Source organism: Microcaecilia unicolor, chromosome 13, assembly GCF_901765095.1.
Source record: "Microcaecilia unicolor chromosome 13, aMicUni1.1, whole genome shotgun sequence".
NCBI lineage: Eukaryota > Metazoa > Chordata > Amphibia > Gymnophiona > Siphonopidae > Microcaecilia > Microcaecilia unicolor.
Window position 1 is genome coordinate 88701337 of NC_044043.1, and position 14049 is coordinate 88715385.

The 14049-nt window shown below is 42.8% G+C and overlaps 1 protein-coding gene across 3 annotated transcripts in view; it reads left to right on the forward strand.

Annotated features, from left to right (window-relative positions):
* Positions 1-14049, forward strand: part of VPS13D (vacuolar protein sorting 13 homolog D) — a 386590-nt gene that overhangs the window by 19712 nt on the left and 352829 nt on the right. For all 3 annotated transcript variants that reach the window (XM_030185614.1, XM_030185615.1, XM_030185616.1), the window contains exons 7-12: positions 3990-4106; positions 4406-4510; positions 7771-7941; positions 9997-10097; positions 11671-11839; positions 13143-13244. In XM_030185614.1, coding sequence (XP_030041474.1) covers positions 3990-4106; positions 4406-4510; positions 7771-7941; positions 9997-10097; positions 11671-11839; positions 13143-13244 — 765 coding nt within the window. The remainder of the gene's footprint in view (positions 1-3989; positions 4107-4405; positions 4511-7770; positions 7942-9996; positions 10098-11670; positions 11840-13142; positions 13245-14049) is intronic.

The following is a 14049-nucleotide window of genomic DNA, read 5'->3' on the forward strand; positions in this document are numbered from 1 at the left end:
GAAAGCACAATGACGTGTATGTTCAAACTGTGCGGCCTTAGGGTTAGGAAGGACTAAGCGATAGTCGTTAGAACGGAGGAGATGAATAGGAAAAAAGGGAGTGGTCAATTTTGTGAGAGACTCTGGAAGACCAGCCCGAAACGCATTGAAGGTAAGGATAAACAGTTTGGAAATGATACGTTGTTCAGTTGGTAGCCAGTGCAGTTTTTGAAAGAGAGGAGAAACATGATCAAATTTATGGGCATGACAGATGAGTTTAATCGCCGTAGTCTATACTGACTGAAGATTTTTTCGGGTTTGAATGGGAACTTCCAAGATAAATAATATTACAATAATCAAGACGATTAATAGTAATGACAAACAAGGGTATGAAAAGTGGATTGATCAAAACACCTACAAAGTGTTCAACTGGCATAAAACAAACTGGCAATTTGTGGGGAAAAAGAGAGTAGGGAATCTAAAATAAACTCCCAGATAATGGCATGAGCTTACCGGGTATGTTTGAATTCCAAAGAGGCGCATATGTTGTTTTTATAAAGGCAGCAATCTTGTGTGACCCAGCGTCTTGTACTTCCAAAAACCAAAATTAAAGGAGGTTTTTTTTTCTTTTTTGGAATAAAAAGTCATAGACCTCAGTGACGACTCATTTCATAAGAGCCAGATCAACTCTTAGCTCGCCTTGCCTCTTCACCGGTCTATAATGACTTTGATTTTAACTCATTTTATTGTGTTGTTATAGCTCTATAATCGAGACGAAGACAACATAAGATAAGTAGATTACAAATACAGTGGTGGAAATAAGTATTTGATCCCTTGCTGATTTTGTAAGTTTGCCCACTGACAAAGACATGAGCAGCCCATAATTGAAGGGTAGGTTATTGGTAACAGTGAGAGATAGCACATCACAAATTAAATCCGGAAAATCACATTGTGGAAAGTATATGAATTTATTTGCATTCTGCAGAGGGAAATAAGTATTTGATCCCCCACCAACCAGTAAGAGATCTGGCCCCTACAGACCAGGTAGATGCTCCAAATCAACTCGTTACCTGCATGACAGACAGCTGTCGGCAATGGTCACCTGTATGAAAGACACCTGTCCACAGACTCAGTGAATCAGTCAGACTCTAACCTCTACAAAATGGCCAAGAGCAAGGAGCTGTCTAAGGATGTCAGGGACAAGATCATACACCTGCACAAGGCTGGAATGGGCTACAAAACCATCAGTAAGACGCTGGGCGAGAAGGAGACAACTGTTGGTGCCATAGTAAGAAAATGGAAGAAGTACAAAATGACTGTCAATCGACAAAGATCTGGGGCTCCACGCAAAATCTCACCTCGTGGGGTATCCTTGATCATGAGGAAGGTTAGAAATCAGCCTACAACTACAAGGGGGGAACTTGTCAATGATCTCAAGGCAGCTGGGACCACTGTCACCACGAAAACCATTGGTAACACATTACGACATAACGGATTGCAATCCTGCAGTGCCCGCAAGGTCCCCCTGCTCCGGAAGGCACATGTGACGGCCCGTCTGAAGTTTGCCAGTGAACACCTGGATGATGCCGAGAGTGATTGGGAGAAGGTGCTGTGGTCAGATGAGACAAAAATTGAGCTCTTTGGCATGAACTCAACTCGCCGTGTTTGGAGGAAGAGAAATGCTGCCTATGACCCAAAGAACACCGTCCCCACTGTCAAGCATGGAGGTGGAAATGTTATGTTTTGGGGGTGTTTCTCTGCTAAGGGCACAGGACTACTTCACCGCATCAATGGGAGAATGGATGGGGCCATGTACCGTACAATTCTGAGTGACAACCTCCTTCCCTCCGCCAGGGCCTTAAAAATGGGTCGTGGCTGGGTCTTCCAGCACGACAATGACCCAAAACATACAGCCAAGGCAACAAAGGAGTGGCTCAGGAAGAAGCACATTAGGGTCATGGAGTGGCCTAGCTAGTCACCAGACCTTAATCCCATTGAAAACTTATGGAGGGAGCTGAAGCTGCGAGTTGCCAAGCGACAGCCCAGAACTCTTAATGATTTAGAGATGATCTGCAAAGAGGAGTGGACCAAAATTCCTCCTGACGTGTGCAAACCTCATCATCAACTACAGAAGACGTCTGACCGCTGTGCTTGCCAACAAGGGTTTTGCCACCAAGTATTAGGTCTTGTTTGCCAGAGGGATTAAATACTTATTTCCCTCTGCAGAATGCAAATAAATTCATATACTTTCCACAATGTGATTTTCCGGATTTAATTTGTGATGTGCTATCTCTCACTGTTACCAATAACCTACCCTTCAATTATGGGCTGCTCATGTCTTTGTCAGTGGGCAAACTTACAAAATCAGCAAGGGATCAAATACTTATTTCCACCACTGTATGTTACCAATTTGTTTAAACAGTGTCCACAATTTTAGTTTCCTGTGGATGTGGACATGCGTTTTGTTACTCTGAGTTTTGAAAGGCTGTTCTTTGCACCCTGATAGAGTGGAGTTTTTTTCAGACCCACCATGGTGAGTCGTGCCTAAGCCTTAAAATTCTGATTGGCTGGGTGGCTGTACTGAGGCCTTTTTTCTCCACTTTTTTGTGAATGCTTGGACATTCTCCTCATTCAGTGTATCTTCGCATGTATTATAGAATTTTTTGTGAGATTTTCAGATTTACACATGTGTGCCATTATTCTAATCATTTATGCATGTGATCAGCCCACTTCATAGGATTACTCCCCCTCCCCCCCCAAATATGTTTCTGTACCTACTTTTATGTGTATAAGCCTTGGGTAGTTTATATCCACACCTCTAGCACTACCCATACTCCAATCCTCTCCCCCACGTCTCTTCCTATTTTCCTACTCTATATAACTGGGTTATCTCTGTGATACTTTGTACCATAGCTTGTAAGCCGCGCTGAACCTGCTATCGAGCAGGAAAGAGCGGGGTATAAATGCAATAAATAAATAAAATAAGAGCATAAAACACTGTTTTGCACATGCAAACCCTTAATAAAATTACCTTCTCAAAGTACAGTTCAGATAGTAATCCATCTTTAATCATACTTTCACTCCCATGTGTTTATATCGGCTTATTAAACTACTCGATTGATAGACTACTCCAAACAAAAAAGTAGAAAATGGAAAAGATCAAGGGGATTGTCACAGAGAACCACAATATGAGGCTACCTACCCAACATCACTTTGTAGTCACTTGATATCATGATTGTCTTAGGTGTTCTTTAGGGAAGGATGGCACATGAGCAGGTCACGTCTGTCCATCTGTGAACTAGTATCAGAAGAGAAAAGAAAGAGGAGGGGGAGGGACTACCATTGGCATTTCAGTGTCTAATTGTGGGAGTTCTCACTGCCAACTTGCTTTCTGTTCAGAATGAAAGTTTAGAGCTCATTTCTTCCCTAACTACTTTCTTGATATTACTGCACAGCAATAATATAGAAATAGCTTTCTGACCCATGAAGTAGTTGCAAGGGGCATTTTCCTATACAGTGACAACAGTGGCGTAGCAAGGGTGGGGCGGAAGGGGCGGTCTGCCCTAGGTGCATGCCGCTGGGGGGGGGGGTGTGTCGGCTCCGCTGGTTCCCTGCTCCCTCTGCCCCGCAACAGTTCCTGTTCCGGGGCAGAGGGAGCAGGGAACCAGCGGAACCGACAGCCGCACGGCTGCTCCCACCTCCCAAGAGGTAAGAATGCACTCTGGGTGGGGGGGGGGGGGGGTTGAAGCGCGGAGGGGGGAGGGTGTCATGCTGCACCCAGGGGAGATGATGCTGCTGCAACCGGGGGGGGTGCGTGCGCGCAACGACGAACTGCCCCGGGTGGCAGCCGCCCTTGCTACGCCACTGAGTGACAATTAAGTGCTTCAGTAACACCAGATGAGGATTGCAAATATTGCTTCTTTGTCACAGGATTGGTATAATTCAGCCTCACTGCAGTGTCTGCTCTGGTACTAGAGTTAATAAAATTATATTTCTGTATTGCCCTGTAGTTAAGAATTCAAGATGTGCATTTGAGGTTTGAAGATGGCATCTCAAATCCTAAACATCCCTTTGCATTTGGTGTATGCATTAAAAATGTGTCCGTTCAAAATGCGGTCAACGAGCCGGTAAGTTCAGTACCATTATGGATTTCTGTAGTGGGGAATCATGTTGTGTTCTTTGCTGTCTCTTGTTTTTGTTTATATTGGGTCCTGAACACGTCTTTAATAATACATGGAAAATGTAATTGGATAGCAACAACCATATAAGAAATGTCTTGCTGAACCTTCTACCTTGGCGGCAGCTATGCATGATTCCCTGAAATGCTCTAACTACCATAAAGCAAATGTCTACTTTCAAGTCTGCAGCAAAATGTTTTTCTGTATTGCAACAGGACTGAATTCCATGTTTTTTCTCCGTTCCCAAGGTGGAGAAGTCAATGCGGAAGAAACAGCTGGAGATTGCTGACTTCCGTATTTATTGGGATGTTGACTGCACATTATTGGGAGATTTGGCTCCTGGGGAATTACAGGTATAAAGTGTGAATTAAAAATAAAACAGAAATATGTATACAGATAGAATTACACATCTAAATTTATGTATGCATTGTAATTAGATTTTTTGCCATCCTGTATAGACTGTCTTTATGCTGATGGGGGAAAAGCTCCTTGCACCGAATGAGGAATTAATACTGCATTTAATTAGATTGCATCTTTGTGGCTTTATTTGTCTGGCACATAGTAACATAGTAGATGACGGCAGAAAAAGACCTGCACGGTCCATTCAGTCTGCCCAACAAGGTAAACTCATATGTGCTTCTTTTTGTATATACCCTACCTTGATTTGTATCTGTCATTTTCAGGGCACAGACCGTAGAAGTCTGCCCAGCACAATCCCCGCCTCCCAACCAGCCCCCCCCCCCCTCCCACCACCGGCTCTGCCACCCAATCTCGGCTAAGCTTCTGAGGATCCATTCCCATACTGCACAGAAATGTAGTTACTGTACTCCTGCCGGAATTCTGCACAAAAAAAAATTAAAATTGTGCGGATAAAGTTTGCAAATTCTGAAAAATTCTGCACACACAATTTTTTGCAGCCCGCTCCCACCCATTGCATCCTTTTTTTTTTTTTTACAGCCCCCTCCCATCCACAACATCCATTTTTTTTAACAGCCACCCACATCATGTTTTTTTTTATTATTATTATTTTTACAGCCGCACCCTCCCTCTAGACACCCCTGCACTCATTTGACGTAGGAGGAGTAGGAGCCGCAGCAGGAGTACTCTTCAGGGGCAGGAAAGAACCCCACTGTTTCCTGCCCCGCTGTCACTACTGTCTTGCTGGTGCCGTGCTTTTTCAAATGGCCACTGAGACTTCAAGCGGTAGTCTCACGAGATTACTGCTTGAAGTCGCGGTTGCCATTTTGAAAAAGCACAGCATTGGCAAGAGAGCAGCGGCAGCGGGGCAGAAAAGACTGGGGTTCTTTCTTGCTCCTGAAGAGGCCATTAGACCACCAGGGAATGCACAGGTAGGCCAGGCGGCAGAAGGTCAGCTGAGCGGCGGAGGGTCACTCCTTTTGCGATTCTGCTTGGAAATGTTGAATTCTGCCTAAATTCTGCGCTCTGCAGTTGCGTAGAATTCTGTCAGGCGTAATAGTTGTGTACAGTGAAAAGTGCCTTACATCAGAAAGTGTTCTTGAATCCAGAAATGGTTTGGGAGTTTTAACTGCTTTTAACTCCTAACCAGTACTCACTTGCCCTGTACCCCCACCTCTTTAATTCCCTTTCCTCTTAATTGTTCTGTCTGTTTACCTGTCTTATTTAGATTGTAAGCTCTTTGAGCAGGGACTATCTTTTTTGTGTATGGTATACAGCGCTGCGTATGCCTTGTAGCGCTATAGAAGTGATAAGTAGTAGTAGTTTTATATAGGATTTCTATGGAGAATCAGAAGTGATAGTACAATTGGAAAAAAAATGTCCTTTTACCTCCTTGTGGTTTTCATGTTTGTCTGTGTGCCACTGCTAGAAGAAATTGCATTGTCTGGGCTGACCTAATGGTTAAGTGGTAGTGCTGTGTTTTGCCATGCGGGAGACACGGGTTCAATTTCTAGGCCTAATTTCCGCTTCTTAGCCTGATCTCGCTTGGCCAGGGCTGACGGATGTTGCCATCACCCAGTGGCAACACATCTTCTGGAAGGAGCTCCGATCTGTGGCCCCCTAGCCCATGGCTGTCGCTGCAGTGACTGAGCTAGATGGCTGAGGGGAAAAAACAAGAACTCTCAAGTCACTGTAGCCGAATAGAAATGGAATCTGATTTAAAGAGGAAGATTAAAAAAAATGAAGAATCCAATTTTAAGAAAATGCAGCAGGAGCAACTGTATTTAAAGCTTTTTTGAGAGAAATATCCCAAAGTTGGGTTTGTAAGTAACCAAGTATAATAGGGAAAGAAGATGAATAACAGTGGTCGGCTATGGTAGTGTGTAAGAGTTGTTGTGAAGTAGCCAAAGGGGGAGGGGGATGATAGAGTAGAAGGAAATCTAGAGAAGGAGACAGAGAAAGATGGAAAGCGAGTGTTTTCTAAGGAAGCATCAACAGAGGAGTATATTTAGTTTGATTTGCAGATGGCTACGTAAGATAATAGCAAGCTCTCTTCCTTGGTGGTTCGAGGAGAGGGACCAGAATCCTGGGGTGCAGGCTTGATTTATAAATGCCATATCTGCATCTGAAAGCCAGGTTTCTGTAAGACTTAAAATGTTGAGTTTATGAGAGAGGGCAGTGTCTCGAATAAGAAATTGTCTACCATGAAGAGAACGAAGGCTGACCAAGCCAAGAGAAATATTAGAGAGAGGAGGTAAAGAAGAGGATGCGGATTGAGGTGGTAACAAAGGAACAGCATACAGATATCTGACCTTTAGAGGAAGTGGCAATGAATTAAATGGCTGTGAACGTCCATAGAACTGGAATAGGTGAGGGAATGGACATAGACCGGGCAAAAGAAGTAATAGAATCAGAAAAAAAAGAAAACTGTAGTAAAAACTGGAATGTAGTGACCGCGTTTGGTGCGCACTTAGGAGCTCCTTAGATGTGCGCCACTAGGGGTTCAAATTATGTGGAATACTAACGCAGGTGTTACTTCCAGTAGGGTTGGGGTGAGGCGGCACTAAGCACAGGAGAAGCAGCTGGAGCCTGGGAGCAAGCCTAAAGAGACAGGAGGTAAAATCAACACAGCAGCAAATAAAACAGAGAAAATGAAAAGGTCCTTCATTGTCCATAGCTGCAGGATAGAGAGAAAAGCAATAAAATGATGCTGAAAGTGTCAGTCTATCTCTGTGGCTGCCACCCACATGAGTTTCAGTCCTTAATAGGGTAACAGTAATCGGGATAGGCCTGTTCAAATAGGTAAGTCTTTAAGGCTGACTTAAATCTCAAAAGGATAATTCAGTCCCATGAGTAAGTGGAAGAGAGTAATGGGGATGAACAAAAGAAGGCCCTTTTGACATGTAGTTTCCAAGTGAGCTAAATGCATCGGTGAAGTGTAAAGATGTCCGTCATGAAGGGCATGTAAAGCTCTCAGCAGGGTATGAGCAATAATGTTTAGGAAAAGCTATGGAGATTAAGCCAATAGGACAGCTACTTCCTGTAACCTCTAGCTGTAATCAGGAAGGAAGCATGGGATGCTGGAAAACATGGAGTGGGCCAGGCTTTGATTGAGTGAGGCATCTTTAAAACAAACGGAATTTCCCTGAAGAACAGAAGTGCGGCCTTCTTAATACAATACCTTGTATCTTAACAGGAAGCTATGGATAAAAGCATGGAGAGCCACGCTCACCAGTACATCTTGGAGCCGGTGTGTACATCAGCCCTTCTGAAAAGAAATTGTTCCAAAGAGCCCCTGAGATCCCGACATGCGCCACGGATTGAATGTGACATCCACTTAGAAACAATACCTTTAAAACTTTCTCAGGTAAGAGAATAATAAGAAAGCCTCAGACATGACTCAGAACATGCTGTACATGTCCTGCTTTTCCTGGCGAAGTCGTAACCGTAGTGCTGTGTGTATAATGAGGACTGTCGGCCTCTTCAGGTTGACCTGGCTAAAATGAAAATTCTAGCTATGTGGCAGTCTTCAATTCAGAATACCAGTCTTAAATATCAAATATTGATACTTTCCGCTAGAGCGCAGAAAGCATGTATTTCCAAGCAGAACACCAAAGTTTTGCACTTTGGTAATCTGCATTGTTTACATATGAGAAGTATGGGGATTGAAATTCAAGTTTTTAAATATTGCCCTGAAATAAAGGGGATGGGACTTGATATACCGCCTTTCTATGCTTACAATCAAAATGATTTGTATATTATATACAGGTACTTATTTTGTACCTGGGGCAATGGAGGGTTAAGTGACTTGCCCAGAGTCACAAAGAGCTGCAGTGGGAATTGAACTCAGTTCCCCAGGATCAAAGTCCACTGCACTAACCACTAGGCTACTCCTCCACTCATTCCACCAATAAGAGCCAACCTCATCAGTGATGTCACAATGGCTTGGCTCACTTCTGATATTGTGATGTCATAAGGGAAAGGGGGAAAGGGAAATGGGACTTGATAGATGGCCTTTCTGAGGTTTTTGCAACTACATTCAAAGCGGTTTACATATATTCAGGTACTTATTTTGTACCTGGGGCAATGGAGGGTTAAGTGACTTGCCCAGAGTCACAAGGAGCTGCAGTGAGAGTCAAACCCAGTTCCCCAGGTTCTGAGCCTGCACTAGGCTACTTCTCCACTCCAAGTAAAGTACTTTGACTCTCTCTTTTAAGTACAGAAATCCTCAGATGCTCACGTCCAAAATCTGAATAGGAAAGAAGGTCATTTTCAAAAAAGAAAAATGTCTTACTTTTTTTTTTTTTTTTTTCAAAAATACTATTTTGAACAAGGTTTTGCAATGTGGACATTTTGTTTTTTGATCCATTTTGGGGGGGAAAAAAAAGTCCAAGTGCAAAACGCACAATATCGAGCCATTGGGATGTAGGAGGAGCCAGCATTTTTAGTAGACTGGTCCCTCAGACATCCCAGGAAAGCAGTAGGGCACCCTGTAGGACACTGCAGTGGATTTCATAAAATGCTCCCAGGTACACATCTCACCACTGCTCCCTTATCTTGTCTGCTGAGCCTCCCCAAAACCCACCACCCCCAACCGTACACCACTACCATTGCCTTTATGGGTGAAGGGGACAATTAAATGTGGGTAAAGTGGGTTTCTGGTAAGTTTTGGAGGGCTCACAGTTTCGTCCACAAGTGTAACAGGTAGGGGGAGGTAGGAGCCTGGGTCCACCTGTCTGCAGTGCACTGCACCCACCACTAGACTACTCCAGGGACCTGCTGAATGCCGTTCTTATGGACCTGAGTATAACATCTGAGGCTGGCAAGTAATGTTTTAAATCACATTTTTGGAGGGTGGAAGGGGGTTAGTGACCACTGCGGGAGTAAAGAGAAGTCATCCCTGATTCCCTCCAGTGGTCGTCTGGTCATTTAGGGAACCTTTATGTGCCTTATTTGTTACAAAAACAGGTCTAGCTCAAAACGTCTTAGTTTTAGTCCTGGACGGTTTTGTTTTATTCCATTATGACTGAAAAACGTCCAAGTGCTAGGAATGCCCCGATCTCACCCTTAACACGCCCTTGACACACCCCCTTATGATTTGAATATATTTCTAACGGACTTCATAGAAAAATGTTTAAAAATTGATTTTGAAAATACCAAGTTGGATGTTTTTGTGAGAAAAACGTCCAAATGCAGGTTTATGCCACTTTTTGGATGTTTTTCTCTTTTGAAAATGAGCCCTTAGTGGTAGAAGCTCTAGTCCCAGTTTCCTAGCAGGATCAACCCTATGGTTCCTATAAGCCTTAATTCTGAAGCATTTGTGTTACAGCATCGATAACTTTACAGCATACTGAAATGTATTCATCTTTTATATCGCATTTTGAGTTTTGTCATTCTTTTTTTTTTTTTTTTTAATTTTAAGGTGCAATATCAACAAATAGTTGGATTTTTAGAAGAACTGGATCGTAAGGAAAGACAACTGAAATTTAGAAAATGGAAACCCAAAGTCACCGTAATAGGAAAGTATGTACTTATTTATTTTAATATAAAATTGTTGACAGGGAAAGCCAAATTCAGACAGATTTCCTTGTTTCCAACTGAATTCTTGAGATGTAGTGAGATGAAGTGACTCACTCAAGGTCACACAATCGAAGTCAGAGGTCATTCTTGCACTCAGGTCCGGGACTAGGGGTGCGAGAGGCAGCCAGGTTTGGGAGAAGAGAGATCAAAATAAAGATTTTGAGGATCGGGAGTAGAGGTGGAGTGGAGTTAGGCGCAGGGATCAGGAAGGGGTGCAAATACGCTTGCCTGCCCCAGGTGCTAACATACCAAGTTATAGCTCTGTTAGGACTCATCCTCAAAGTAAGAAAGGGATCGTTTGTACTGTGACAGCGTGAAAGGGATTGTCTGTATAGTGTGTGGTTATTTCGATTTTCATCTTTGGAGGCTTTTATCGCCTATAGTAAAATTTGATTGCAAGCTGCATCTGGAGTTGTTGTTAGAGCGGACCAGTAGCAGGGATCCACCCAGATTATCCTTTTGTCTGGTACACCAGAAAGAATTATTCAGCTAAATTTGTTTTCACTTCTGTTTTTAGTGTTCTGATCGTTCATGGTGGCACTTTTTGGGTCCTTAGGTTTCAAAGGAATATTGATGCACCGCTTGCTCCTATGGGAGAAGGAAATTGTTGCATTGATTACTACTACTACTACTATTTAGTATTTCTATAGCGGTACAAGGCGTACGCAGCACTGCACAAACATAGAAGAAAGACAGTCCCTGCTCAAAGAGCTTACAATCTAATAGACAAAAAATAAAGTAATCAAATCAATTAATGTGTACAGGAAGGAGGAGAGGAGGGTAGGTGGAGGCGAGTGGTTACGAGTCAAAAGCAATATTAAAGAGGTGGGCTTTCAATCTAGATTTAAAGATGGTCAAGGATGGGGCTAGATGTAGGGACTCAGGAAGTCTATTCCAGGCGTAGGGCGCAGCAAGACAGAAGGAGCGAAGTCTGGAGTTGGCAGTAGCGGAGAAGGGAACAGATAAGAAGGATTTATCCAGGGAACGGAGTGCACGGGAAGGGGTGTAGGGAAGGACGAGTGTGGAGAGATACTGGGGAGCAGCAGAGTGAGTACATTTATAGGTTAGTAGAAGTTTGAACAGGATGCGAAAACGGATAGGGAGCCAGTGAAGCGACTTGAGGAGAGGGGTAGTATGAGTAAAGCGACCCTGGTGGAAGACGAGACGGACAGCAGAGTTTTGAACCGAGGAGAGAGGTGACTAAGTAGGAGGCCAGCAAGAAGCAGATTGCAGTAGTCTAAACGAGAGGTGACAAGGGTGTGGACGAGGGTTTTGGTAGAGTGCTCGGAAAGAAAGGAGCGGATTTTACGGATGTTGTAAAGAAAGAAACGACAGGTCTTGATTACAGAAATGCTAGAGATCTGAAGGTTGTACAGAATCTTATGTAGGGTGATATCAGTGCTCTAGTTCTGTTTTCATCTACAGATAAGTTGACAAAACCCTTTTTTCTGGTCTGGTAAGACTCAAGGAAAGAAAATTAGCAGTTAAGAATAAATTTTTCCATTTGCCATTTCAGCTGTCGAGAGTGGTGGAGCTTTGCCTTAAATGCTAACCTTGCAACAATCAGAGAACAAAGACGGCGCCGGACCTGGGAGTTTGTGTTGCATCGGGCACGTGATGCTGTATTTTACACTGATCAATACTACACTAAACTCAAAGGAACTCAGCTATCGGAGGAGGAGGAGGTGTGTTGACTTTGACATGCCTTACTTAGTTGAAGGGTGTCAGAAGAGAAATTAATTTTGTTTTCACCCTAGTGTATAGAGCTGATATACTTGTGCTTGTCCTAGCTACATGTGGTAGGTTCGATGTTTATTCTGTGAAAATTTGTCTTTATTCACTGCCTTTCAATAAAAAAGTAAAAAATGCTGGTGGAGAGATAGTATTCATAAGTTACCCTGTAAGCGTGTATCCTGCTCAGACTCTGCCCATGGAAATACACATAATTAAGTAGTTTAAATTAGGGTAATGCTTTTTCTGGCCTAACTGAGGGCCCGATGCACAAAGCTAACTGTGCTGGGAATGTTTGCTTTTAGAATGGTTGTACTAATGAGCATTCCGGGCAATGTGCACAGCTCCAGAGCACCTAGCTTTAACAAACTAATTTTACGGCTGTTCTGGAGCTGTTGGAGAGGAGGGAATGGGAAACCTAAACAGGCAGCTGCAAAGTCAGCCTGCTTGCTACCTCTCCCCTCCTGAATCAAACATGTATCACCAATTCAGGGACGGTGAAGAAGGTGTTCAAGAGAAGATTTCTTGTCAATTTTTCACGATGAACTGTGGGTTGTGTCTTTTACGAGTTTTTAGTGCTGATAGTGAGAAACAAACGTGTTCAAGTTGGAGCAAAACGAAACATGAAAGCACGCATCGACATCTGTTTTTCTGCAATTTTTGAAAGGGTCATATTTAAATGTGTAGAAGAACAGTGCCCATGCGTGCTTCAAGGGCATGCACCCAAGAGCTGTGCTTACCGCAAAAACTTTGTGCGCATGTGCCAGGCACAGTCCTCCCTTTACTTTTGGCTTGCTAGTGCAAATTAATTTTGCATATCATTTGCATATTGATTTCTTTTAAGCATTGCTTGTTATTTTTTTGGCATTCCTTTTGTGTTAGGGGCTTTTGCGTTATGCACTTTTGCACCCGGCTTTGATCATTGGCCTCTGGGTTTGTAAACTGAACCCTTCCTACCTAATAACATCTCCAGCTCCAGCTGACCCAGGGAGCAAACAAACCTGAGTCAGAATTTAAATGAAGGACTTTCAGACCTGGCTCTGCCTTTTATATATTTTTTTTACCGGAATGAACGAATGAATGAACTGCGAGCTATTGATTATGTTAATTCTTAGCCATTTATTTGACTGATATTTGGTAACTGGAAAAGAAAGGAGTTATAGAAATGTGGTTGTTAAACAGTTATGTGTGTGGTATATTTTTCCCTATCACAGGCTTTGCACTTTGTTAATGGTTTGCTTTGTTTTGCGTGCACAGGCTGAAATAGATCGCATTGAAGAAGAGCAGACAATCGAAGAGCTGAAGATTTTACAAGACATCGCCCATGACCGATTTCGAAAGCAAGAGGAACTAGCTGAGGTGAGGACCGAAAGACAAGAATGCACGTTATAAAACTTTTGGCAAAGAGTACTCCTGGTGGAATTCTGCGGGACTGCGCAGCGCAGAATTTTAGGGTTTCGCTCAGAGTTTGGCTAGCTGCTGGGATTAAAAAACATAAAAGAAGCTGAGATCTTCATCAGTTCGTTTTTCTGCTTTCCCTAATTTCCTCTCTGACCAGCATCATCTTTTTATTTATTTAACAGTTTATATACCACTCTATCTGATATTCTAGGTAGTTCACAACATCACATCCATAATTTTTATATGTGAAAATAACTGTCATTATAAATTCCTTAAAATATCTAAAATACATTCCATTGCATAAAATCCTTTCCCCCCTCCCTTAAAATTCTTGACATCACAAACCCCAATATTCACTGAACCCAATTTCTGCTGTCACTCATGTTCTAAATCAAAGGCTCTACTAAATAAGGAAGCCTTTACATGCTTACGAAATTGTAAATAATTTTTTTAGATCGCAGATTTTCTAAAGAAGCTGATTCCACATTCTAGTGCCCTCTACCTGAAATATTCTTAACCAATTTTCATTTAAACGGATCAGCTTCACTGATGGAACTTCCAGCAACAATTGCCCACTTGAGCGGAAAGACTACTGTGTACAGTGAATCCTCAACATCGCTGATAAAGTTGGAACTACCTCTCTGTTAATGCATTTATAGATTAGAGTCAGAATCTTAAATCTCAAACGTCACTTTACCGGTAGCCAATGAAACCTCATCAAAACTGGGGTAATATGTTCAAATCTATTTACACCAGATAATAC